Source organism: Acanthaster planci, linkage group LG13 (genome assembly GCF_054643075.1).
Source record: "Acanthaster planci isolate LZ-2023a linkage group LG13, COTS_SCS, whole genome shotgun sequence".
Classification (NCBI taxonomy): Eukaryota; Metazoa; Echinodermata; class Asteroidea; order Valvatida; family Acanthasteridae; genus Acanthaster; species Acanthaster planci.
In genome coordinates, this window is record NC_141789.1 from 10006138 (window position 1) to 10032818 (window position 26681).

Genomic DNA, 26681 nt, shown 5'->3' on the forward strand with positions numbered 1-26681 from the left:
TGAACTCCTAGATGATTTTAAACAGTTTTAACGCATTGAAGAGTATAGAGATGCACAAAAAGGAGTCTGAGAAAAATTCGTTGCATAGATCTTTAAAACGATGGTTACAAAAATGCCCTTTGGAAATGGAGAATTCTTGTTGCAATGTAATAACCGAAGTTCAGATCGCTGGCTGCGGGTTTGAGATGACAACTCCATAGGAATTGGCGGTAACCAGTACCAGACTCTTGGATAATTTCAAGGCACTGCCAAGTACGTGTACTGTTAGGCCTGCGTCAAACGTCGTGCTTCTGCCGTGTCAAATTCGATTCATTGAAGCGCGGCAAACGCACGACGGAGTCAGCACTGGTGTCAAAAGGCGAAATGAATTATCAAATGATGATCAGATTTAATTGAAGATGACATGGTGAAGAGAGAGTGAGAGACTTATAACTGCATGAAATGTGAAACCCCGTTGCTATCTTCGGTAGCAACAGACCCTGCGTGTGACGTCACAATGTAGCTCGTGCTCGTCATGTAGCTCAGTAGGATCGTACTCCCAAGTTTTTGCGTCAAACGTCGTGCTTCTGCCGCGATTAATTGAACATTTTCAAATTCGACACGGCAGAAGCACGACGTCTGACGTAGACTTAATTCAGACACGGCCAAGCAGTGTATAGCAATGAAGTACACAAACTGATGATGCCCATTCTATCCCATTATGCACTGCGGTACACACCTTACCTTTAAATGGGGCTATTTCTGCTTGTCATATTGATCTAATAGGATACTGTTATACTGCCTCGCACAAATACGCACATTTTCGGGCGGCAGACAAAAAAGGTTCTGCATTACAAATGGACGAAAACTTCAAATTGAATGAATCCTTGAGTATACAACACAGAAACAAAGACCAGTAATTAAACTGCTACCCCGAAAAGCTCAACATTATTTTACAAAAATACTGACGTATTAATAATCTTAGCAATGAAGACACATACACATGTAAAACGAAACAACGATGTTATATCCATAAGCAAATATTTACCAGACAAATGACCCAAGCCTGTGAAGAACCTCGAATATAATACATGTACACCTATTTGCCTTCTTCTTGTTACATTTTGGCACAGATTTTTCCCAACAGCATAGCGTTTCACGGTAATATTCTCAGTTGAAAATTTGGCAGAAAAACCAACAATGGAATTACAAAATCGGGTTACAGAAACACGGTCATTTACTGGCGTCATCACTTCGTGCTCCTGAAGACTGAACCGTGCCAAGTGCGTTTGAAATGATGCTGATTCTACGTGCGATTTACAACAGTAAGACTCTGCACTGAACTACCGTCTGCCCTGTGCATACAGGCTCCACTTTACAAAATACACTGGACAGCAAAAGAAACTTGCCACTTCTGTCAAAGGCCACACATAAAAATTCACTCCCTAGAAATAAACATTTTTTGTACACAGGTATGCTGCAATACCCCTTACTAAATACATGCCCAAAAGCCAGTTATTATCTTTATAACAAAGGAGAAATTGACATGCACAATAACTTGGTTACTGAATCAAATGTCACACAAAAAAGCACTCTCCACTAAGCAAAAATGACCCATGAATGGACAACATTTTAAACAACCAATGACAAAGTGAACACCTATTTTGTCAAAATGATGTGCATGAGTGGTTTCTGTATAGGGATGCCATCCTTACTGACTATGCATACACATTGAAAAGTAATGATTGTGACTTCTTTATTTCCTGTGACATCGATTTCTCGGTAAAACTGAAGACTCATTCTGTTACATTCTGTGACTTTTGATTCAGTAACCAAATTGCTGTGCATATCAATTTCTTCTTTGTTATAAAGATAATCACTTGTTTTGCAAACAAGTTCCTCCAACTCTGGCCTGCAAAACCAACGAATGCAAATTCCTGTATACAAGTATATAGAAGGGAATACACGAGTGCTAGACAATCAACGCTTCCCCCCCCACACCACAATTTTAAAAAAGTCTTTTTACAACCTGCTTAAAAACTCGCTACCCTGATCACTGATGAATTCTGATAATGCAATTACGAGGACCTTAACTGCTCTCAACGAAGCCCCAATAAAACAAGGCATGGACCCTAACGAGGTGCAATGCATCATGGTTTTGTTCCACAATTTGTCCATGTGTTGAGAAGTGGTTGAAATGATGGGATGCCCAAATTTGTCCTTTCAAGATCCATACGAAAATGCAAAGAACGCAGCTGGGTCATTCCATGAGGCTGGGGCACAATTTGTGAAGGTGTCATGGTTACGTGGGTAAATTTTACCACCTGCCATGACCTCTAGAATAGGTCATTTACTCTGTAAAAGTAACACACACCTCTGTATTCAGCCTTGCAAGATGTATAATTTCGAAACCACCTACGGGGAAATAGCTGTTTATTTTAACAGAACCTATGTAACAATGGACACCGTCACAAATTGTGCCCAAACCTCATGGAATGACCCAGCTGTCAGAAGCAATTTCCTTTTTTCCTCTTTTGTACAAGTAAAATGTACACAGCTGTATCTTTTCGGGGAAACAAATCAAATGCCATCACCTTTTAAAAAAACAAATAAGGTACCCATTACTGCTAAAGTTGTCATTTACAAGTAGATGCAAAAAAATGTAGCTTTCAAAAGATATTCTCAATCTCTACAAATAATTGAAAAATAGCATATCTGGTTAAAAACTGAAGACAACAGGCCCACCCCCAAAAAGGAAGATGCAATTTGTGGACAACGGGAGAGTCAGTAGAGGGTTGAAAACACAGATGTTGAGAACAGCGCCCCCAAGAGGCCATTTTCCACATCATGAAACAGAAAATTTCACGAGAGCAGTATTCATACTTCAAACTGTTCCATATTTTGTCACTGATCAGCATGCTGACTGGGAACTGAGGGCTGATAGGCTGCCGACAGGCCTCAACTTTCGGAAGCCCAGTTGCATTTCTGTACTGAATAAAGTCTTAACAGGAGACTGTAACACCTGTATGTGTGCTCACTCTAGTTTTAGTTACACTAGGGATACAAAAAATAATATCTATAATTTTAACCCAAGAATAATTAGGGTATGGCTAAACAATGCAGGGATGAGATTGACCAATGATAAAAATAGCTGAAAACAGCTGAAAAAGACATAAAGAAGTTGAACTGTAAACATCTTCTATACTTTTGTACACAGCCAGTGAAGAAAAAAAGCTGAAGTCCCAAACAAAAAGCTGAAATCAGCTAAAAAGCCGAGAAATCTCACCCCTGATGTTTAAAAACCTGGCAAACTATAAACGCACTCGGCTGCACAGAACGGGGTGCCAGCCACCTGCTGAGGTCCAAAGGAGCTCCAGCCACAGAGTCCTCATTTGTATGAGGCATGGCGATATACAGACATACAGGCATGTAGGTTATCCAGTCAGTATATATGTGGTATAACCAAGTCAAGCAATTCTTGCACTGAGCATTACATGTACACTGTCCTGTGGAGCCAGTAGGGGCCCACAGTCCACTGACCACCCACAGGAAAGTACACACGCATTATACACAATGTGTGCAAAGTGAGTCGTCATCCTTACTGAAGTCTATTGGCTACCAAACCAAATAAGCCCACAATCATTCTGTCACAATCGAACATTTACAAAGCATTCTTCCTTTAAACCCCCTGTACCTTGGTCAAATGATATTACCTTACCTGTAAATCAGATCTGAAATACGTTTACTCAAGGTGAATTCATGCTATGTGGAATGTTCACCCTATATCACGGTGTAATTTCGATTCTAAAGCGTGTAAAGGGGAGATCTTTAGAAATAGCCCAGCGGGTTATGCAATTCTGTTTGCCTGAATCCGAATCTCAGCAAGTGCAATTAGCTGATAGTTTCTTTGGAGTAACCGATATCAATCGCTTTCCTATGGCAGTGAGGTGGGCCATGATCGTTCAAGTGCCCATAGAAGAGCACAAATGTAAAGAAAGCATGACGTCAAAATGTTTAAGATTTACACAGGAAAGACTTTCAGCACTCGAGCCAAAATGAGGAAGAAATCAAATGATATGGTGTCTTCGGGAAATGTTCTCCCACATTTTTACATTCAATGAATCCCTTTTTCAACCTTTTAAACCTAAATTTTCAACATTCGTAATTTTTTCTTTTGAATTTCACTTTTTCACAATTTCACTTTTATCCAACGTGTTTTTTCACTCTTTCTTGTCCATGATTTCATATCTTAACTGAACCACATATTCAACACCTTGATCACTCCTTCAATGAGGCAGTAGACCTGTTGAATAATGATGGTAAAAGTTAAAATGACAGGACAGAACCAAAATGTGACAAGTCAAAGAACAACATTAGTTTGCTTTTGGTCTGACTATGAGGGAATTCAGTAATTTATCATGATTAAGGGCAACACAAGGAATGCATAAAGTCTGTTCTTAAATAATGTCTTTTGTAGCTTCAGCAAAGAATTACATCTCTGAATGCCTTTATATACATTAACATTTGATTTCATAAACGACAGAAAACCTGCCACAACAAAAGAAGAAAAAAATAACTGGTCAGGGATTAAATCTCAATTGTCAGATAGGTGAAACAATGTGAAAGCCATTTGGGTTTCCCTAGAAATAAAAGAGAGGAATCCAGCCTTACGAATCTGCTTTGAAGAAAGGCCGTGTACTGCTGGTTACCACTCACAGTGTTCTTGCACTAGAAATTGTAAAAATCGTGTAGTTCAGCATCTGCGAAAAAAAAGTGATTCAAACAAATCAGGTCTCTTTAATCAGGACCTGGTACACAATATTTATACACTTTAGAAAACAAACACGATGGATCTACTATCAAAAAAAAGGTGAAATGATTTGGGCCCTGACAGACACTGTAGCACACATCACCTGGGTGGGGGGAGGGAGAAAGACTGGAGCTACACTCTCTGCTCGGTTAAACAGTGAACCAGAACTCCCACAAAAATTCTTCCCACTTCAAACCTCCTGGATTGTCTAGAGGCCACTACTTTGCACAGTACCCATGGCAATGTTCTTTGCCTTACCTCAGGCTGTATCTAGCCCCCCACTGTAAGACCAACAATGATGGGGCTACTGTAAAATTTTACAAAGCCCCTCCGAAAAACTATCCCCTAGTATTTGAAGGAGCTTGAAGAACTGACGTTCATGACTTGTGATTTCAATAGACTTTTCTTATTTAACTATCACCGTTTTGCCCAACTTGGCTGGCAAACTATGGCTAGCCGTAAGTAACAAAACATGAGAATTTATATGGACCAAGTCTGAAAAATATCTCTATCTATCAAAGCGTGAAACACAAATACTTTTCACGACTACTATGAGGGAAAACTCCTTTTTTAAGACAAATGGTGCATTTCAAAGCAAAACCTGTCACTGGTAAATTTTCCTCAAACTTTGGATGACCACATAAAAATAGGCAACGAGAGAAAGCTCTACTGTCAGATCTTACGGCAAGACGGTACTCACCTCAGAGGGACTATTAGAGGAAAATAAGGCACAAGGGCGTGGCCGACGCGGCCGTTCATCATAACTTCGACTTGGCGGCGGCACCCATCTGGCCGTATTCCTTGCAGAGGGCGTGGTCCCGCACGTCCCCCCAGCCCCCGTTGGGGCGGGGCAGCTTCCTGTACAGGGCACGGGTGGGCGGCGTCACAGCCAGGCTGCCAGGGAAGAGGTAGTCGGCGCTGGCTGCCACGGTGCTGTCCAGCTGCTTGACTAGCATGGCTGCGTCGCACCTGCCCTTATGGTGAATGCCGCTGCAAGGAAATGAATGCATACATGTACACTATATTAAAGACAATTATATGAATGAACCAGTTCAGTATTCCCACAGCACAAAAAGAAATATGCCGTCAGTCGGGATCCAAGAGTAGATCCAGGACAAAATGGGGGCCTGAGCTGTATGAGACTAGGAAATGTGTGACCCACTCTGTGAAAATGAGTCTTAAGTTGCCAGAGCCACTTTTTGAGTTTTCATTTGTACTGGAAAGAGCAAATTGAGTTTTTTTTGTTTTGACGTATCACTCAGTTTGACATCCTGATGAAAGTGGATACTCCATGGTAAAAAATGCTGTGGATTCCTACTGATTTACACTGTGCAAAATTATTCTAAAACACTTTTTACTCCAAAGTAGCTCTGGCGACTAAAGACTCATTTTCGCAGAGTGCCTGTCACTTAAAGGGTACCTGGTTCCAGTGCTACCCATAAATGCACCAATGCTTACCATTCACCAATGTGAAAGATCCGTGGTGCTTTGGGGACCATGACTGTCAGGCTAGGCTTCAGGCAGGTCAGGCTGACATGTTGTAATGTCCAGTCCCAGTTGTAGTCGTCGTACTTGCAAAATTCCTGACAAAACACAACCAAACAGTAACGTATAAACTACATAATTTTCTGCACTCTTGGCCCTAGACTGAACCCTGTTTTAATTCCCCCGACCAGTGCTGGTAAGCCGTGCGAATACGCAAGGCAGAGATTGAAGAGTGAGGAACGAAAGCCCAGTCTTGACAATTGGGAAAATCTTCCTGAGAAATTCCCAGCATATCTCTCGCTAGGAGCAGTTTAGTCAGGCACTCTGTATATATATGTACGTGTCTGCAGACTGCTAGATCATGGCACAAACTCATTACACTCCTTGAGACAAGACAGGAACGCAGTCTGTACATGTCACATGTACGGTATGTACATCTACACGTACACGTACATCCATAATTGGAATGGAAGATAACTTTTTTCAATTGAAAATTAATGTAAATTAAATGTGTCATTGTAAGTAACATAAGGACAAATCAGACAATTTTGTCTCTTTTATCAATCTGTTTACAAAATAAACACTGCTGTTCACGACGGGATTATTTTGACCGCGACTGCTGGGCTGTGGTATGCCCTGAATGGAGGGCTTTGTCCAGCAGCAGGCCCCATTGAACCAGCAGCTGCATGGTGAATAGACTGTATGTGTGGTATGCACTAATCCTCACATAACGGGGCGGTAGTAGCAGTCCTCCATAGCGAAGGGGTTAAAAACGAAACCCGCTCCAAGGCTTCATTCCAGTTACACGTGTAGAACATGTTCTGGGGTACTCTAGTAACTGCAAAACGTTATCGCCACCAGCATCAAACAAAACAAAGTTATTCACTCTTATTGCTTGTTCTGCTAAAACCTGAACAGAAAAATCACCACTGTCAATGACATACTGCACGTGCACCTCATTTCAGTTCAGGCAATGGTTTCAAAATGTTGTCATTCCACAAATGCTCAAACAAATGATTAAATGTGGGCCCGCACAGCTGCAGACTCCAAAGTCAACAACAGCAATTTCAGGCAAGCTACCTATTGATTAAAAAATAGTGTGTAAACACCAAAAGCATGGGATCCATCAAATTTTGCATTAAATACATCTTCGCCATCTGTAGGTACTGCAACCACAAACCAACCTGGCTTGGTTTGTCTCTGTATGTAATTACTTTGTGTGAAAATGGGCTGTTATAATTCTCTGCTTAATACGTTGACTGCCACGCATGATTTCAAAGGGGCATTCCCATTTGCCAATTGTTGTACGCATGCGCACATATTTAACAAGTACCTTTCACCTGTCTATTTTAAGAGCATTTTTCAGGTGTTACATGTTATGTCCTCCACGCTGCCAGCAGCCTATTTGTTGTGCTCCTCGGTGATGTCGGCCCATTCAATTTACATTACAACAGCCTTTCATTTGGAATTTCAGGCTATTCATGGTGAAAGACAGCAACAGAGAAGCCTTGGAAATCCCTAAGCACGACACCTTTCCCCAAGACATCGGCTTTTCCGTTAGTGACATGTGGCCACCCCTGCTCACCTCCCAGTCAAACGGGTCCTCTATACCCTGGCACACCCCGACCCCGCCTATGGGTCTCCTATGGGTCTCCCCGGCCACCTCACCCCGCCCCAACCTGTGCCCAACTGACATGCCTCACTGACTTGCTGGACCCCGTCCCGCATGGGTGCCCAGCTGAATCCACCACTAGCATCCTCGTCACACCCCACTGCATCCAGTCACCTCATATAAACAGCTCCATCTTCAGCATCTCTTCAAAACATTCTCTTCAAACATCGAGTATACTCCTGGTTCTTTTCAGAACCACACATACTCATAAGAGATATATTCCTTTGCACGGTGCTACCGCAAGCCTTTCCACCTATTGCAGCATTGCATTTGCTATGAGTAGACTCACAGTGGCGGAATCCAGTACACTTGTGACTACGAGTACACAGTGAATATTCGTAGTTGGCAGTCAACGTGTACGGGACCTGTGTCTGTTGAAATTCTCCTTACAGTTTTGGAGAGGTGGCCACTGTACTCAATCACCATTTCTTATAGAGCACTTTGTGCATTCAATGCTAATGGTTTACAATCCCAATCATCCTTTGAAACTTGCAATTTATGTATAAAATGGGAAAAGGACTGCATGTTCATGTAGGTAAATGAACAGATCTGTGGTTCAGCCAAAACAAACATGAAAAACTACAATGAAAAACTGACCAAGAAGCACTTCAATTTGGGCTCTAGCAGAGTAAAAAGCAGCGTTCCATACAGTGTGGAAGAAATGAGAGCCTTGTCCTCTAAACGTGCCCAGTCGTTCTCGAGGACCAGCAGCACAGTGGCAATGACACTGAATGTGTGCCTGCTGGTTTTTTGGTACAATTTGTCACCAGTTAGGTGAGCACTAGCACATTTAAGTCCATAACGCTGAGATTCCTTGGCATAGGAATTGTGCAGTATCTCCCGAGCCTCAGTCAACTTTCTGCGACAAAAAATGGAACTACACGTTATCACTCAAGATATTGAAGTTCAGCAAGAACGAACCCTTTTGTGTTTTGGCAAGCTCACCTTCACGCAAGGTTGGAGTCTCTCCCACGTACTCCTGTCCAGGGCCATGCCCATATTGTGCCTGGAAGAGTACCACTGAAGCACGTCTACCTACAGGGTTGGGAGCCAACAAAAAAAAACTCCAACAGTTAACAACGTGGGATACAAAACATGAAACATTACTTAGTGTACATGTACATGTCTGGATTTGTTGTTGGCTGCCTGGCACAAACAGTATTAAGCAAGCTGTGCGTTGCGCCAAGGAAACCTGCCTGGGTGCCCTTAAGCCAGGCACATGACGATGAAGGCAGTACATGAAACTTGAGAACAATCTTGTTGGCAATTTGTGATAAATTATAGTCAGATTGCTGCTCCAAGACATGTCTCACTGGTACCAAACTTAACCACTTGCCACCGGGGATTCCGGTTTGGGACATGTTTTCTTCATACGCGTGGCCAGGGTCTCAGAATTCAGACAAAGGGAACTGGGCCTTGTAACAAAAGACCATACTCACAACAAAAGACCAGGCTGCTGGGAATTACCAACATTTTTTCACTCTCAATAGTGGAGATAATCCAGCCTTGTTTTGAAACAGTATACCACTGTTTGGGGCATTGATCACGAGTGGATTACCACCAGGGACAAAAGCACCCCACCACCGCAGTGACGAGCCACACAGTACCGCTGCACGCTAATCTGGCCACTATTGAAAAGAGGTCAGCAGCGCACTGTGCCAGACAGTCCTTCATGTGGGTGTAAGTGTCCAGTAAATGAAGATATGAATGTTTGAAGAATTTTGAAAACAGAAAAAAATTATCCCGTCCCAGCATCATTAACATTCATAAATGCCCCCGGCGCAATGTGGTAGTGTGTCAATTGCATGTAGCTATAAAGATCAGCACTTCTGATCTGAATCTGATTTGAATCTAGTCAATCCCATGTAGGATCAAAATAAAGCTTATCTAGTAAAATTTGGATCGGACTCAGGCTGATCCTGTAAGACACCGGAAGGGATGGAATTGATCATCTCTAGCAAAATCCGATTTTGTTTTCGCTTTGATTAAAATGCATGAACTTGCTGTTCCTCGCTAGTACATTGTTATTAAATGCAGCAGGGATAATGTTAGGGTTGAGAATTTTTCTTTTCACCACACAAAGCAGCTTAGACCTTACCCAATTTGACATCAACCCTTGTATTCTATGACCCTGCAGGAAGGTCTTTTGGTGACGCATTGCCACAGTCAAGCATTTTTATTCATACTCCCGACCTCAGGGGGATGTCCTACTATTAATCATTTCGCGCCTGGCCCATGTATATCCATGTTGATTCTGCTGGGCCAGGTGACTTTTCATTTTGTTCTGTTTTAGAAATTCTTTAACCCTAACAGTCCCAAATCTTCAAATTTCAATACAATTTTACATACACCCTTGGGGGTTAGGGTTAAAATTCATAACTTCATTTACTGGATGGTTACACCCACACGAACGACTCTCTGGTGGCTACTCTAATCTGACAGACAACATTTACTGGTGCTTGAGTATTTCAGCCAGGCCTGCCTCTTTGTAAAAAGAGCCCAGATTGTGCGGTGTTATGTAATTTTCTTTTGTTCCCGAAACTGGCACAGTGCACTGCTGATGTCTTTTCAATAGGGGCCAAATTAGCAAGCAGCGGTATTGTATTGCTCATCACTGGAGCGCGCTGGAGTGCTTTTGTCCCCAGTGGTAATCCACTCACGCTAAATGCCACATACAGTGGTATAATCTTTTAAAACAATAACGGATTTCCTCCGCCATTGACACCTGAAAAGACGTTGCCAATTCCCAGCAGCTCAGTCCTTTGTTCCGAGTACGGTCTTTTGTTACAAGGCCCAGCTCTTTTGTCCGGCTTTGGGCTACCCAGCTTCGTATATAAAGCCTATGTTCCCGAAACCAGGTACCCAGGCACAAATTTTTAAATTTTGGATTTAGTCAGTTCGGATCAGACTCAGCACCTGCTGACAGTTTTGGACCGGATTTGGACTGAGCTACAAAGGCCATCAGATTCGATCAGGGTGAGCCGAAGGTTGCCAGATTCAGACTTTCACCTGGAGTTGTCGGATCGGATTCCCTAATCCAAATCTGACACATATTTTTAAAAAACATAACAACAAAGTTTTACCACATTTCCCCTCTCCTTGTATCGTCTGCTCTTCTCATATGTCCCTAACGTGAAAATATCACACTCAGGACATTTGCTGCAATAAAAGAAAAAAGACGGTAAACTCAAAGGGATAAATTTAACAAATAACTTTTTGCATTTGTTCACAGACACCTCCAAACAGACATCGAGATGGACAATCAGATTAAATCGTACAATGCAGGTACCAGCAGGCCAGTTGAACAGTAGAACACCAACCACTCACCTGCCCTTCAGTTCATACATCTTTTGCAGCAAGTAGTAGGCATCGGGAGTCATGTAGTGGTCCTCTTCAATGAGCAAGACTAGACCTTTGTGGCTCTTGGTGACGCCTAGACCCCCAAACACATGCTGGAGCTGTGAAGACATGTTAGTGAACATGGGAAAGAAAGACAGAACATCATCAGAAATGTGAGCTTTTATGCAGGAAACTAGAATTTAATATAAAAAAAATTAAAAATGGAAAATAAAAAGACTTTAAATGACACGAAGAAATCCAAATATAGAATCCAATCCCCAAGTATCAGAGATTATTTGGGCCTGAAACGAAAGCCAAAAAAAGCCTCATAACTATAAAAGGAGAGTTTGGTCCTCTGGTTATTAAAATGATGGACATTAACCCTAACCCACTCGGACCTTTTTACTAGGGCACATCCTCAATCCTCCAAAATCCTCCAATTGCCCAACTTCAAAACCTGCATTCATCCTCAATCCTCCAAAATCCTCCAGTTTTGGGGCTTATGAACAAAATGAAATGTACCCGAATCCTCAATCCTCCAAAATCCTACATAGCCCTACTCTGTTTTTTGGGGGGGGGAGGGTTGGGCACATCAGGTGTGTTGCTGAGCTGAAGGTGTTTCTTTGCAGAGTTGGCTAACGGCTTTACTTTTGTCACAAACACAGTGGACACATGCCTTTGTTTAACCCCTTCACGCCAGGATGCGGCTAGGGCCGCCGTAAAAATTGAGATCCTCGGCCCACTTTTCAGCTATTATTCTCGGTCCACGCTCGAGCGAACACGGTAAAAGAAGGCATACCCTGGCTCTTGTACATGTATATATGGTGATCAGCCTTTGTGTGTTGCTAAGAAATGAAAAGGCCGAATTTGCATCATAATCACCAGCTTCACAATAGTCCCCACTTTGAAAAGAGGCAACGGAAAAGTGGAAGCGTGAGTAGAGCCGTATGCCACCGAACAATCAGCCATTTCACTGTGTAATTCAAAGCATGCAGAGCACGCAGGGCCACAAACTGAGAATTTGCGGTTTGGCAGGTGGCCTTCGTGGCCAAACGAGGCCGGAATTCTTGGAGTCGGCTTTCAGAAAGAAATTCCCATTGTCACGGGGTTAATAACAGACTGCAGTTGAGGATTGTGTCATTTATGACCAGCAGCAGTGAACAACGGAACCTGGAGGATTTTGGAGGATTGAGGTGGGTTTAAGGTCCATGTAGGAGGGGGGTGGGGGAGACGCTCATGCTAGTTCCCTGGCTCTCACCTTCCAGAACCAATGATGCTTGGTCATGACAAATCGCACCTCTCGGTAATGACCGTACTTGTCTGGGTGCTCCCAGTTGTTACATTTCCTCTCTTTGGCTCTGGCCAGAAGAAAAATAAAATGGAGGAAAACCAATTCAATCAGACTTTAAAGTGAAACAGATATTCCTGATGTCGGACATCTGATGGTACTGGTACATTAGAAGTAAACAGGGCTGCGTCGATTCAAATAATATACGATTCCAATATTCGACCTTCAATTTGATCGAATATCTGAATATCAAGTCGTGCCGACCGGCAGATTGTTGATGAACAAACCATACACATGTACAAAAATGAAAATCAGTTGTAATAACGGCCACAATTGTATATTATAATCACTATAATAGCTTCTCGAGTATCTCCAGCCAAGATTGTGCAAGATTTAAGAAGGATCAATACTTCTTGTCCAGTTGCAAGTGTATATTCCTTGTAAAATTTTGAATGAATAATGTACTTTTTAAGTCGTTGTAAGGTGTCTGTCGCTTTTCATTTGAATCTGCTCGGAACAAGCCTCCATAGTGCCATTTTTCTCATTTCAAACAAAAGAAAAATTTCCCTTCCTTTTCATGAATTTGCATTCAAATATTCAAATTCAAAAAAAAAATTTAAATATTCAATAACCAATTGAATAATTGGATTTATTCGGATATTCGGCACAGACTTACATGTACGTGTGTACATGTACATGCAAATGTGGAAACACCTGGTCTTTTGGCTCGTCCAGCAGGATTACTGTACCGGTACATGTGCTGGTTGTGTACATGTACATTGTATACATGTACATGTACATGTTTCACATTGTTGTTCAATATACATGTACATGTACCGGTACATGTATGAGTATCAGTATGTACAGTAGGAAATCACTTCATCGGGGGGGGGCCTACTCCTCGGGGATTAACATTATACATGTACATGATATAAGCACATGTCCAGGTACATGTACATAAGTATGAACTTCACATGTACATCAACTCACATACACATGTAAGCTGATGGGGAGGAGGATTACTGTCCAAGGAATAAGAGGCAACGGATTGTTCACCATCAGCAATACCCCAAAGTAACAGGGCTATGCATGTACTGTACCTGTGTACCGTATTTTACAGAACTGAGTGATTTTTGTTTTCATGAGGTAACATCCAAGTACATGTACACTGTGCGTGTACTCACATACACTTACATGTACCTTACATACCTAGAGTGGACACTCCTTTCTTTTTGTGCAGTTAAGAAAACTCAGTGAAAATACTTGTTTTTCTTGAACTCAGAGCACCATTTTCAGCTGGCTTTTTGTACAAGGTTTCCTCGACTATTCCTGTTCCTTTACCGACGGATGACTACAACCCCAAAACGCCACTAAACTTCTTTTTCAGAGAAGGCGAAACGTCCTGTGGACATGTGTAAGTCCACAGAATGTCTTCCTTTCCTACATCGTGTAGACATCTTTTGTTCACAAGTCCACACTACATGTACATGTAGGTACATGTACACGTACATGTATGTAAGGTTAGCGCACTCGGTACATGTATGCACATTGTCACCCATCTTTATTTCAATAGTTTAAAGGCTTTCACTGTTTCTGAAATTCCATGAGAAACGGGTTAATTAACTGTTTAATAATGTTTCTATCAAACGTTTTCAAAAACAGTTTTATCCAATTTTTTTTTTCTGTAACAGTGTGATTTCTGTAACTTTGTGAAAACAGAAACCGTTCACACCAATGTCTGGCAAGCATGCACACACTTTGTGAAACCAAAATTTCTCATGGAGCAGTTTTCCTAAAGTCATAATGGACTGGACTTGGATTTATTTTGTGGTGTCGGTGATGACAGGAGCATACTCCCTGAAGTGGTCTAATGAGGACCTACATGTACCTGTACAAGGTCAGGCACCTGTGACATTTCACTGGCTAAGTCATAAGGATCTTCCCTTCCCTGTCGGGTAATCAACACTGTCATGACTGTACATGTACTTGTACTGTATACACGTGTACACGTATGTACATGTAGGTAGTATCCTGGTAAGGTACATTTGCACTGTACTGGTACAGTACATGTACAGTACACATACTCCACAGGAGTACACACTAGTACATGTACATCAAACTGCTCTGACTCACTCCACAATGGAAGCCGTTGATTGGACTCTGTATATCAGTACCATACATGTCCACATGCATTGTACATAACACACCAATGCCTACATGTATATGTACATGTAGACCTACCTGGACATGTTATACATTATCATTGAACATGTACATGTACTCATCGTTCTCCATTCGTTGTTCTCCCTCCTTCATTCCAATGAAATATTCAAGATATACATGTACGTACATGTACATGTATTTGGGTATTAGCTTCTATTGTGTGCATTCGTGAAGTGGTGCAAAAAGTGCATGAATGTGCATAGAATCCTCCTTGTCTGTAAGTACAGATATGGTACATGTACGGTTTCTGTATGAGCCACATGTAGTTACCCATAGTTTTGTCAATTTGTCTTAATAAAGCATTTCTATCTGTATTTGCACCCTTTTGATCTGGTTTTTAAATGTGTATGTACATGTACATGTACTTTTCTTGTATTTTGTCAAACATCTTTTGTTTTTCGATCCTGTGTATATTACTAAGTGTACTTTCAAATATGGAAATAAATGTTGAGATGAGAAAAAAAAATTACAGAACATTTTAAATATCACACACTTGGCATCACAATTTTCCAAAAATAAAAAAAATTATGAATCTTTTAATTCATAGCTATGTACAATACCAACTGGTTTTGACAGCATGTACACGTACATGTACATGCATACAGTGTGCATATCCGTATGCAAAAACTGTATTCTTATAACAAACATCGACAAAGTTTGCAAAATCGTGGAACCTTACTGTCCAAATGCGCAAACACCCTGCCGATTTTACACATAGCTCTTTATCAATCAATTTTTGTTTGACAATTGGTGGTGTCAATTTGAACACAGGTGTCACACATTTCATTGATCTGTGACACGTTCAATATCCGGTACACCACCACTGTACATGTAAGTATATGCCATGGTAGTGATGGTACGCATGTACATGTAGAGTGTACATGTACAAGTACAGGTACATGGGTTCACAGTTTGGGATATTTTGTTCGGGAAAAACGAAATAAATAAAATACATGTACATGTTCGAATACAAATTAAATGTACATCGAAACCAAACACAACATGTACTGTAGGCACATGTATAATGTACATGTACATGTTGTGTTTGAACATGTACATGATGTACATGTACTGCAATCAGAGAACACAACGCAACAATGAAAACCCACAACGTTTGCCATTTTAACAAACTCTACTGAATTATGCAGACTTCAGAAATGAAAATAAAATTCCATGACTCTAGTGCACTGCACTTTCCGAACGTTAAAAAAATCTTGATTGTTCTTGCTTTAGACAGAATTGTTATTCAATTTTTGCAGTCAAATATGGACGGAACCAAATTTACCGCATACATGTATGTCAGTCTCGACAAATAGACCTTTATGTAAAAAACAGAAAGCACTCTTTATGTAGTTTCATTCCAGTACTGGTACAGTGTACATGCACATGGCCTGACTAGTAACTCACAGGGGCATGAGAAGAGGGAAGGCTGCAGACTGCTCTATTTAAAGCATAAATGATGCATAACCTATGGGGAAACACTGCTAAGGTGAAACCTGCATAATGTGCTCCAGCCTCTGCACCTCAGTGTCATAAATGTACCCGTACAGTGTACACGTACATGTACATTTACCACAGTGGCAGCACATGCAACCTGCCCTTCCAACTTAGATCAGGGAGGTGGGGGGGGAGGGGAGCTTACTTGTCTCTCTTCATGTCTCTAGGGCAGTCACCGGGATCCTCTCCTGGAAACTCATTCTCGTAGATTTGCAATAAATACGGATAAAAAATTTGCATAGTCTGCAACAGAAGAGAGGGCAAAATCATTGTAGGTTTCCTGACTGAATAAATGACGGATCTCTGCAGAATGTTTCCACTGGGTTCACTGGCAGCTCAATTCCATTTCTTAAAGAGCTAATCCCTCACCACTGACCCTCCGGTATCAATGTAACATGCAACAGACTGAAGTCAACTCTGTTTCCCTACATGTACATTCACATTACTTAGTCTTTAAACATGTACTGTTAGTTTAAATGACGAGGGAATATGCAAAAAAAAACAACAATGGAGAGGCAATGGACCATGGATTGTGTTAAACATGCATACCTGACAAAAGTCAACCGTTTTGACCAGAGCGTTGATCTCCTCTGAGTAATAGTCATGGCTGAATATGAGCAGGGAATCACCAATGTCCCGCACTCCCCGCAAGGAATCGATGAGGTAACGTAGATACTCCAGTCTCTTGTGCACCATGACCAAAATGACGACACTGGCATTGGACCGTGACGGGAACCGGGCCAGGTTGTGAATCTCCTCCCGGCTGTTGATCTCCAGGATGGCCTGCCTGATTCGCTCCGCCTGCCCAGTCCTGTTGGTGCCGACGTTGACGGGGTTGACCACGGGGATCTCGGAGTCGGACTGTTTGACCGGAGGCTGCACAGCCACGACCGACTTGTCCTGTTTTTCAAGTCTAGGCACCCTGGCGTCTTCCATCTTTGGCCGCACAGGCTCGACCGGGTTTGCCGCATTTGGAGCCTGCTGTACACGGCTGTCCCCATCATGCCGATTCCCGTCACTTGCATCATTGGTGACCCTGTACACGGTGTACATGAGGAGGCATGTGACAGCTATCACCAGTTTGTGGATTCTTCGTAACCTCATACTGACTTCAATTCTCCTTCTCCCGGGTCTGCCAAGAAGGCACTCGATCACTAAATGGGCCTGACCTGAAACTTACATGTAGCTGTGCTTGGGCTACCTCTGTAGGGTGGGGGAAAGAAAGACAGAGAAATACATGTACCAGTAGATCAACAATATGTACATATGCAACACAAAAATGAAAAATTACAATTTGTGGCAAGGTGTTATTCTATCACCTACAAAACAATAAATTTGATTGGTCTATATTAAATATGATCACAAACTGAGAAACAATCAGTCTAACACTTTAGCAGTGCTAAAGTAGCACTGCTCTATGGCAAACATACATGTGTAAGATTGTCAATGCCAACACTGCACTGTCTCCATTCTCCTCTGTTCTGGCTATTCATTCACCTGGGCGGGGCAAAGGCAAGGCACAGCAGCAGCAGATGGCTTCAGATGTGATCATGACAGGCAGGATATTACACTTGCAAATGGACCTGACAATGACAATCTGCAAACTGCTCAGCTGGAAAGCTCAGCTGATTTGCCCGCCCAGCTTTGAGGGGACAATTCAAATGCATGTGAGTGCATTGTACACTGACAACTCCACTGTGCATCTGAATATTCTGAACACTGCACTACTACATGACCGTACACTATACACATCTAATACATGTACAGGTGCATGCATCTGTGTCGTATAGGTGCATATTTTACAGGATGACACTTTAACAAAAAGCAAAAAGCTTATGAACGCGACGGATTTTTCTAATGCCTTACATACATGTACATATGCTTATCTTGTAAAACAAAATTCTTCTAATCGAAAATGTTACAAATTTACGTCAGAATTGAGACAACAGATCTTTACTAACTCATGGCGCAAACGACTGCAGATACATATGTGACCCACTCTGTGAAAAGGAGTCTTAAGTCACCAGAGCCACTTTTTGAGTTATCATTTGTAGTAGAACATTGTAGAAAGAGCAAATTGAGTTTTTTGTTTTGATGTATGACAGTCACTATCACTCAGTTTGGCATCCTAATGAAAGTGAACACACCATGGTGACAAATGCTGTGGGTTTCTATTGATTTTACACTGTTCAAAATTATTCTAAAACACTTTTTTACTCCAAAGTAGCTCTGGCGACTTAAGACTCATTTTGGCAGAGTGGGTCACATATACATGTACATGTACTTAAATTTAGTTCTCCTGTTGTGTATGCAGCATACATGTTCTTGAATGTACTGGTACCTGCATCAGGATCTGGTGATGATAGGCAGGTGCTTGGGGCAAAATAGCAAAATAGCGTGCACATAGGGTGCATGTGCATGCCAGTACATCATCTTGGCCAATTAATAACAAGGTTATGAAAACAGCCTCCAGATTTGAGTGTTTGGACAACAAGGGCTTCATTAGTCATTTGCCTCTGCAGAGTAAACATGGTAAATGTCAGGTTGGGACAGCATACTAAAAGCTGGAGCTTTTAGCAAAATGAAAACCAGGAAATTTAAAGAAAATAAAGCCAATGTTGAGGGTGCACCTATGAGCCTCAGTCCTTTCAAAAATCCTCCAACTGCCCCCCATGGAAAAGTTGGATACAGCCTCATCAGTCCTCCAAAATCCTCCGTTGTTTTTTCTCTTGAATGATGTCCTTAGAAGGGTGACCTGCCTTAATCCTTCAATATCTTTCAGCAATCCGTGTCGTACGTGGCATGCGTGTTGAGGCAGGACAGATACAAGTACACATCCATCCTGGAGCACTGAGGACGATTTCACATTTAATCTAATGGTAGGCCTCAATTTGTGCTTGGCTGAGCATACCGGTACAGGTACATGTACATGTACATGTCAACAGCACCAGGTCCACCCTTGACACAATGCACCCTTTGCAGTCGGCCACACTTTGCTGCCATCCAACCTCCCACATCCAAATCATTCCAAACTGCCCATGGATATACATGTACGTGAATGTGTACATGCATATGATCCAGAGTCTAAGTCTCAGTGTTCCATTCACTGTTTCGCTATGTGCCTGACATGCACACTTGGATCTCCAAGCAAGTCACACATGCGTACATAGTACTACATGTGTACATGTACATGTAGTACATGTAAAACTTCCGCTGGGGGAAAGACATGTACCAGTACATGTAGGTCAATGTACATGAACATGTTCATGTACTGTGTGTACACATCACCCTACATGTACATGTACACGTCCATACGTGTACGTGTACATGTAGAACTTTATATGTACATGTACAGTGTGTACATTACACATTATGCATTGCCAAAAAGATAATGAATCAAGTACATGTACCGGTATGCACGGTGCACACATGTCAATGAGAATTTCTAATGCCTGAAGATATAATGGCAAAGGAATACACTTACATGTAATTGAATGTACACGTACCTGCACACACCCAGTACCATTCAAAACTCACCATCTGCTCAAGTCCTCACAGAGGACCGACCAATACAATACGGTACTCAGACCCAGCAGACTGAACTTTTGCATGCACTGTGCATGGCCATGTACACGTACGGTATGATCTACCAGTACATGTACATCATTACATGCATATTGTGTACATGTGTGTGACAGCGATCAGTGGGCAGTACAAGGTTAAATTACTATACCGGTAAATGTCCGTTCATCCAACCGTGAATATGAATGATGAAATAGCAATTCAGGATATGATTGGTGCTTGACTGACTATGAATACAGACCACTCTCAGTTTGTCTCCAATTTACATGTGTACACGGGTGTGTATGGGCGGCCAAAGTCACGTGTAATCCTTTGGTTTTTTTATTTTTTAACTTTACCTTAAATTCCTTCAAACTTTACATTTGTCCTATTAATTTTAAGCAGGGTTGGGTTTTCATTAAGCATTCATTAGTGCTGTATGTACATACTGGTACATTGTATAACATTATCAGGTGTTCTGATACAATACATGTAGTATAGTGTACATGTAGCTGTACGGGATGTTTAACACTGTGAATTAGGCCTATTGTTTTACTTTTGTACTGATCTACATGTAGTTTTAGCAGCCACCTGTAGGAAAAATGCGACTGTGACATAAAACAGATCCTATTGATCAAGTTCCACATGCAGTTTGTGAGAAGGCACTGTATATACAGTATACATGTACATAAAAGAGTTCATACATGTACAGTGTATATACAAGTGAACCTGTGTAGAACATGTAGCAGGAATTTTGTCACTGGTGCAGACCATAGGCCTCTGTGGCTATGTACATGTAGTGTCCCCAATGTGTTTTCCTCCTTCCAAGTTCCAACTGCAGATTATAGCAACCCCAAAACAGACTTGTGAAAGCTGTGCCAGCACTGTTGGTCTCCTGTTAGAGAATGGTCCCCCCAGCTTTCCCAGGAAAAACAGCCAGCAGCTTTGACCACAAAAAGAATTCCACAGCTCGGTGGGCAATGACAACATGGTTTTACATGTATGAAATGTTTTCTTGGCATATTGCAATTGTATACGTGTACATGTTTGTACATGTGCATCAATGGGAGGTCCATGACAGATGTTTTCCGTTACCCAACTCAGCAGTTAACCACATAGAATGTTGGCTTTATGAGCAAATAGAAAAGGTACACGTATTAAATCAAAAACGTGAATAAATACATGTACATGTACATACATTTGATTAGTACTGGAACCAGTTTGCACCGGTATGGCTGTTCCATTTTTATAATTAGGTAATAAATGTGCTTGGCCAGTCTTAAAAATACGTTTTAAGGCCGCCTCATGAGAATGGATGTGACTAATGCGGCTCAGGCAGTACCAGTGATAATTCTCCTGTGCCAAGCATGTATGTATTTATTCCCATTCACTCTTTTTTAGTCAGAGTCAAAAGAAGTCAATATATGATAACTACGTTGCACACAGACTCTTGATCAATAAGGACAGAGTAAACTGTCTTGTATCCAGGTTCCAGAGCATCTTTTTTTACACAGCTGGCATGAGTACATGTACGTCTCAAGTTGAACATTGTTGAACACAAACGTAGGGAGACTGTACCCAAAAACCTTTCAGCACTATGAAGTGTGTAAGGGCTGGTTCATACGCGCTGCGTTTGCATACACGCAGTGCGTAATGTGAACGCCGCATTCAACATTCACACTTTCATCTTTTCTCAAGTCTGCGTGTGTGTATCCCACGAAAGTTTAAAAATTTCAATTTGTCCGACTACACATATATTTGATGCATACGCACGATCCATTATTTTCACAAACTGCGTAAAAGGGCGCACATTTTCAATACGCAGTGCACTTTCATTCACACACTGCAGACACCTCAAAAGAGAACTTCGCGCTGTGTACACAGTGAATACGTGGCAAGTATGAACCAGCCCTACACCTGTACAGTATGTGTACCGGTACATGTACAGACCTGTATACATGTATACCGTTGAATCTTGTTAATAAGAGATTACTGTATACTTTGCAGTCACAATGTACCTTGTTACAATGTATATTAGGAACCTTAATCAAGAATAAAAACGATGACGAACAAAGAACTGAGACCCCAAAGTTTCCTTGTTACAAGCAGAATGATGCTGAACAGTGCTCCCCTTTGACTTTATCAGTCCCTAGTCTAATTGAGCAAGTCAGAAAGCAGAGTACTGTGGATTGGATAATTACCATATGTACAAATACCATACATGTAAACATAGTAGTGTAGGTGGGAGAAGGGTCTACTGGAAAGATCCAAGTCTTTTCCTAAATTGAAGGACATGTTTTGGGGGTGTTTTACATGTAAATCGAATTCAAGTTAAACACTAGTACATGTACATGTACAGCGTGAGTCAGTAGACCCTACAGTGCATGCCCAAAATGAAGTGTACCCGAGGTCATTCTGGAACGCATTGGCTTTGGGGCTTTGGTGATGCTACATGTATGTCACAGCCAACATTATGGTAAGATAAGTATTTGATTTACCTCTAGAGCTCTCAGCAGGATGGAGAGTTGGAACAAAAAGTTGACAAGCCTAGACCATGACACATACATGTACATGTAAGTAAATATGTACAAAACTCATAAAAAGGCTACCGTACACAGCAACACTTATCTTCAAAAAATCTTGAATTTTCAATTCTGATTGGTCAATCCATGGCAACAAAAAGTATGTACACTGTAAACATGTACATGTAACTGTATAGCACAGTTCATATCAAACCCCGTGTAATGCACTATTCTAAAATAAACACATTGCACTATTTTTAAGCTAAAAAGCAAAATGCATATCTGCAAAAAATTGAAAAATGCTGCAAATTCAAAGATGACGCGTTTGCGGCCACGCCATGTTTACTTGAAGATCAATCTATCAGCATGTACATGTAGTGCGACTGTGTCCCATATACAGTACCGGTACCACAAGGCCATTTTTGTGTCCCGTATCGGCCTTGTGGTATACGGAACACAGACACTCTACATACATTATTCCGTGTTCCACTCACCCTCGTGTGATAAATACATGTACATGTACATGTAATAATGTCAGGTAACATGTACACGACAGAGGCCAACATTCAATGCTAAATCTTGTGCACAAGCAGTGCAGTTGTTACACCCTTATTACAGTACCGTACATGTATTACCGATCATGCTGATAGTGTCTGTCCACGGACAGTCCCAACTATAAATGTACATGTACTGGTACAGAGCTACGTTTAGGTCAGCCAACCTGTACATGACCAACTGATGACAGAATGCTACTGTGTGCTGTAGCGTGTTAGCATACCAGTGCAAGCACCATCGTCATTGTCAGGAGTCAGGACGTCAGACATGCCTTACTATGGGGGACGGAATTTTAACCTAACCTCTGCACTAAACGATGTACCGGTACAGGTAGTTGAGCCCAGTGATAAGTTTGTCTACAGCCTTGCCGGCAAAGGCAAGACTGGTCACTATTACTCACACTGGCACTCCTTGTGACTGGTGGTCACCACACGAAGGTCATTTTGAAAGCAAGCATAGGCCAAGCTGTACGTGTGCATTGTACAAAACCGCTTGTCACTACTCTGTGTGATTTAAGGCCCTACATGTACAACTAAATGGATGCATAATGCTACAGCCTACAGGGTTTTGACTGCAGCCCACTTTGTCAAATCGGGGTACATTTCTCAGTAGGGGTACACATCACAACTTGGAGACAATCTCTAAACTCGGAGACAGTCTCTTTATTAAGGGACAAAATCAGTCCCCCTTAAAAGTGCAAATATCTCTTGACCCCTTCGCACCGGGAGGCGGCTATAGCCGCCATAAAATTTGAGATCCTCAGCCCGCTTTTCAGCTATTTTTCTCGGCCCAACCTCGAGCGAACACGGTGAAAGAAGGCAGACCCTGGCTCTTGTGTGTATGGTAATTGGTTTTTGTGTGTAGCCCAGAAATGAAAAGACCGATTTTGCATCATAATCAGCAGCTTCACAATAGTCTCCACTTTGAAAAGAGGCAATGGGAATGTGGAAGCGTGAGTAGAGCCGCATGCCACCGAACAATCAGCCTTTTCTCTGTGTAATTCAAAGCGTGCAGAGCACACAGGGCCACAAACCGAGAATTTGCGGTTTGGCAGGTGGCCTTCGTGGCCAAGCGAGGCTGGAATTCTTGGAGTCAGCTTTCGGGAAGAAATTCCTGTCGTCAAGGGGTTAAACAGTCAGACTTTTTTGAAGTGGGCTTCACATGTACTATATATGTACATATACATGTACATGTAGCTTGGGGAACCTACATGTACCATTGCCCTGGGGAAAATAAATGTCGTAATTGGATTGCGCAGAAGAAAACACCCAAGGCTGCCATTAAAAACTCTACTATTTGAACATGGACAAGCAATTCTAGGATTGCAACAAGCAGGAGTATGCAATGGAACATATAGGGTGGGAAAATTACTGCATCAAAACAACTGATCAATCATTTACATGCAGTAAATCAAGCTAGTACTAGTAGTAGTGATATTGTACAAACTTCATAAAAACAACTTAATGTTTGGCCTATACATGTATCGGAACCCTGTACATGTATTAACAGGGAATATGGGGGAAAATTGATAATAGAAAATGGACTTTTTTTATTCCAGCACACTTGAAGAAAAGTTCCCTTAACACTTAAGGAGGCATTTTCTCTTTTAGCGGACTGGTACCCAAACGACTTTTCCACATTTAAGAACCATCTCCAACTTAAGTTATGATGTGTTTCGATCTCATGTCGTCAAGAGAATGTGAAGGTGGTGAGTAAAGCTCCAATTTTTGTCAAGAAATAGACCTCGTCTTAAAAACCACAGGTCATCAAATTTAGCCTATGTAGGCCTGCCTACCCCAATTTGACATAACTCATTTAACCGGGCTGCGTTAAAAAACACACAGCGTTACAAACAATTTAAGTGGCCTAGTCATAGACAAATGATAGAGTATAGCCTAGGCTTACCCCCGGAAATGTGGGGTCTGATGTCCGCCCATGCTCCCGCGAACGTGGGAGCATCTGTTCCTTGCTCTAGTCTATGGTGGGAGCGGGGCAGACCCCACAGTTCTGGGGGTTAGGGCCTAGGCTACATTATACATAACATACAGCCATGACAGCGTGCGGTACCGGCGGTACATGTAGAGTAGAGACTGACTCAGAACATGGAGGACATGGAGGTACGTACATGTACATGCATGGTACACGTCATGTACATGTATATGTATGTACCGGTACAGTACAGTAGTTTCTACGGGAAACCGTTTTACCTCCATGCTCAGGAAGTTGGAGTTCTGCTACAGTGACAGTAGTCAGTACCATCAACGTTAGTAATAACTGGTTATCATACCCAAATGTGAGGTATTCGTGACCATGGAGGAGAGAGCAACGATCTTAAAGTTTCCATTGAACCACTGGCTTTACCCGCTGAGTGAAGACAAAGCGACAAAGTCTTTCTGGATTCCCGCTATCTTCCAGGATGTCAAGATCGTGGCCGACTGTCATTAGGCTAGGCCTACACTATGTACATGATATGTGCATGATACATCAGTGCACGACGTGCGTACGGGTAGGGTAAATGCTGTGCGCGATTGTGAGAATTGCGCGATCGTTCAATCGCCCTGCGCGGTTGGTCGATCCATGGTCGATCCTGCATGAATCTCGAAGTACACCTCAACTCCCCTTTTCCAAAAACAGTCTTTAAAAACCATAAAGTACAAAGAAATGTCGATTGGCCTATGGCTGGATTATTGAAATATCAAGCAATTATGGAATGTTCGCGCAAATTGAAAATCGGGCGGTCGCGCATATCGACCGATCGCTCCCAGCGCAGCATCGATACGCCGCAGAAACGTGCTCATTGCAAATACGCGCTGCGTACTAGCTTTGCACGATCGATCCGATCGAGATTGACTCAACCTCATTCTCAAATAATCAAGCAGGTACAGGTACCAAGTGGCAGGTACACCCCGGGCCGGCCCTGGCCCTTTGCACGTTAGCTATTGCAAAAAAGTTAACATGTGAATACCCAGGGGAAAAACGTTGACACAAATTTCTAGTGAACTAGACTTAACAACTCGATAGAGCTACACATTTTAGCTGATGGTTACATCAAACATCTAAGCAGCGCGAAGAGCGGAATTTGTACATGTACATGTACAGCATTGTACAGGACGTGTTGTAACAGCGGTGTCGGTCCTTCCGGTTTGGGGGATGGGAGGGGCTCCGCTTACATGGTTAAACGCCGTGGTGCCACACTGGTTGTATACGTACAGGGAGTTCGATTAAATTTTTTAAAGAAAATTTACGAAACCAACTATAATTGGAATGAATGAATAAATAAGTGGCTACATTTTGGATGAAATCCAAAAAGTTTAGTCCAACCATGGAGGAGGGAATCAAGGTCTAACCCTCAAATACCCCCCATCCTCACTGACATACATGTATGCAATAATCCGCCATCAGGCCGGGGAGAGTAGCGAAAAGTCGCTACTAGATACTCTCCCCGGCCTGATGGCGGATTATTGCGTACATGTACATGTACGTCAGTGAGGATGGCTGTGGTAAAGAAATGACTGGATTTTATTTCACTTGATCAAAGGATTTTGAGTCATGACACAATGAAAACGAGTGGTGGTTACTAATGAGGTAAGCGCTTTCTATATTTGGGCCTAGGCCTCATTTTTCTAATTAACCACTGTATTACCAAAAAAAAAATGACAAAACGACAATGCCGGGGCCCGAATCGTCCGATGACAACTTACGTACACCTCCGTCTCAGAAAAATCAACAAAATTCACAATTTTTCTCTAG

The 26681-nt window shown here is 42.0% G+C and overlaps 1 protein-coding gene across 7 annotated transcripts; it reads right to left on the reverse strand.

Moving 5' to 3' along the window:
- Nucleotides 1–927: 927 nt before the first annotated feature.
- Nucleotides 928–25453, reverse strand: LOC147796987 (alpha-1,6-mannosyl-glycoprotein 2-beta-N-acetylglucosaminyltransferase-like). 7 transcript variants are annotated; one of them, XM_087145021.1, is made up of 11 exons: nt 25139–25412; nt 16843–17496; nt 16439–16536; nt 12544–12643; nt 11274–11404; nt 11030–11105; nt 8892–8981; nt 6248–6372; nt 5490–5779; nt 4651–4739; nt 928–4282 (listed from the first exon to the last, which is right to left on the reverse strand). In XM_087145021.1, exons 2-9 carry the CDS (start codon nt 17395–17397, stop codon nt 5548–5550), a joined length of 1407 nt encoding a protein of 468 aa, XP_087001147.1. In that variant the 5' UTR covers nt 17398–17496; nt 25139–25412; the 3' UTR covers nt 928–4282; nt 4651–4739; nt 5490–5547. The 7 variants fall into 7 exon arrangements, with proteins under 7 accessions (XP_087001147.1, XP_087001146.1, XP_087001145.1 ...); XM_087145020.1 differs by having other exon boundaries at nt 928–4739; nt 25293–25453; XM_087145019.1 differs by having other exon boundaries at nt 928–4739; nt 25219–25412.
- Between the last annotated feature and the right edge of the window lie 1228 nt (nt 25454–26681).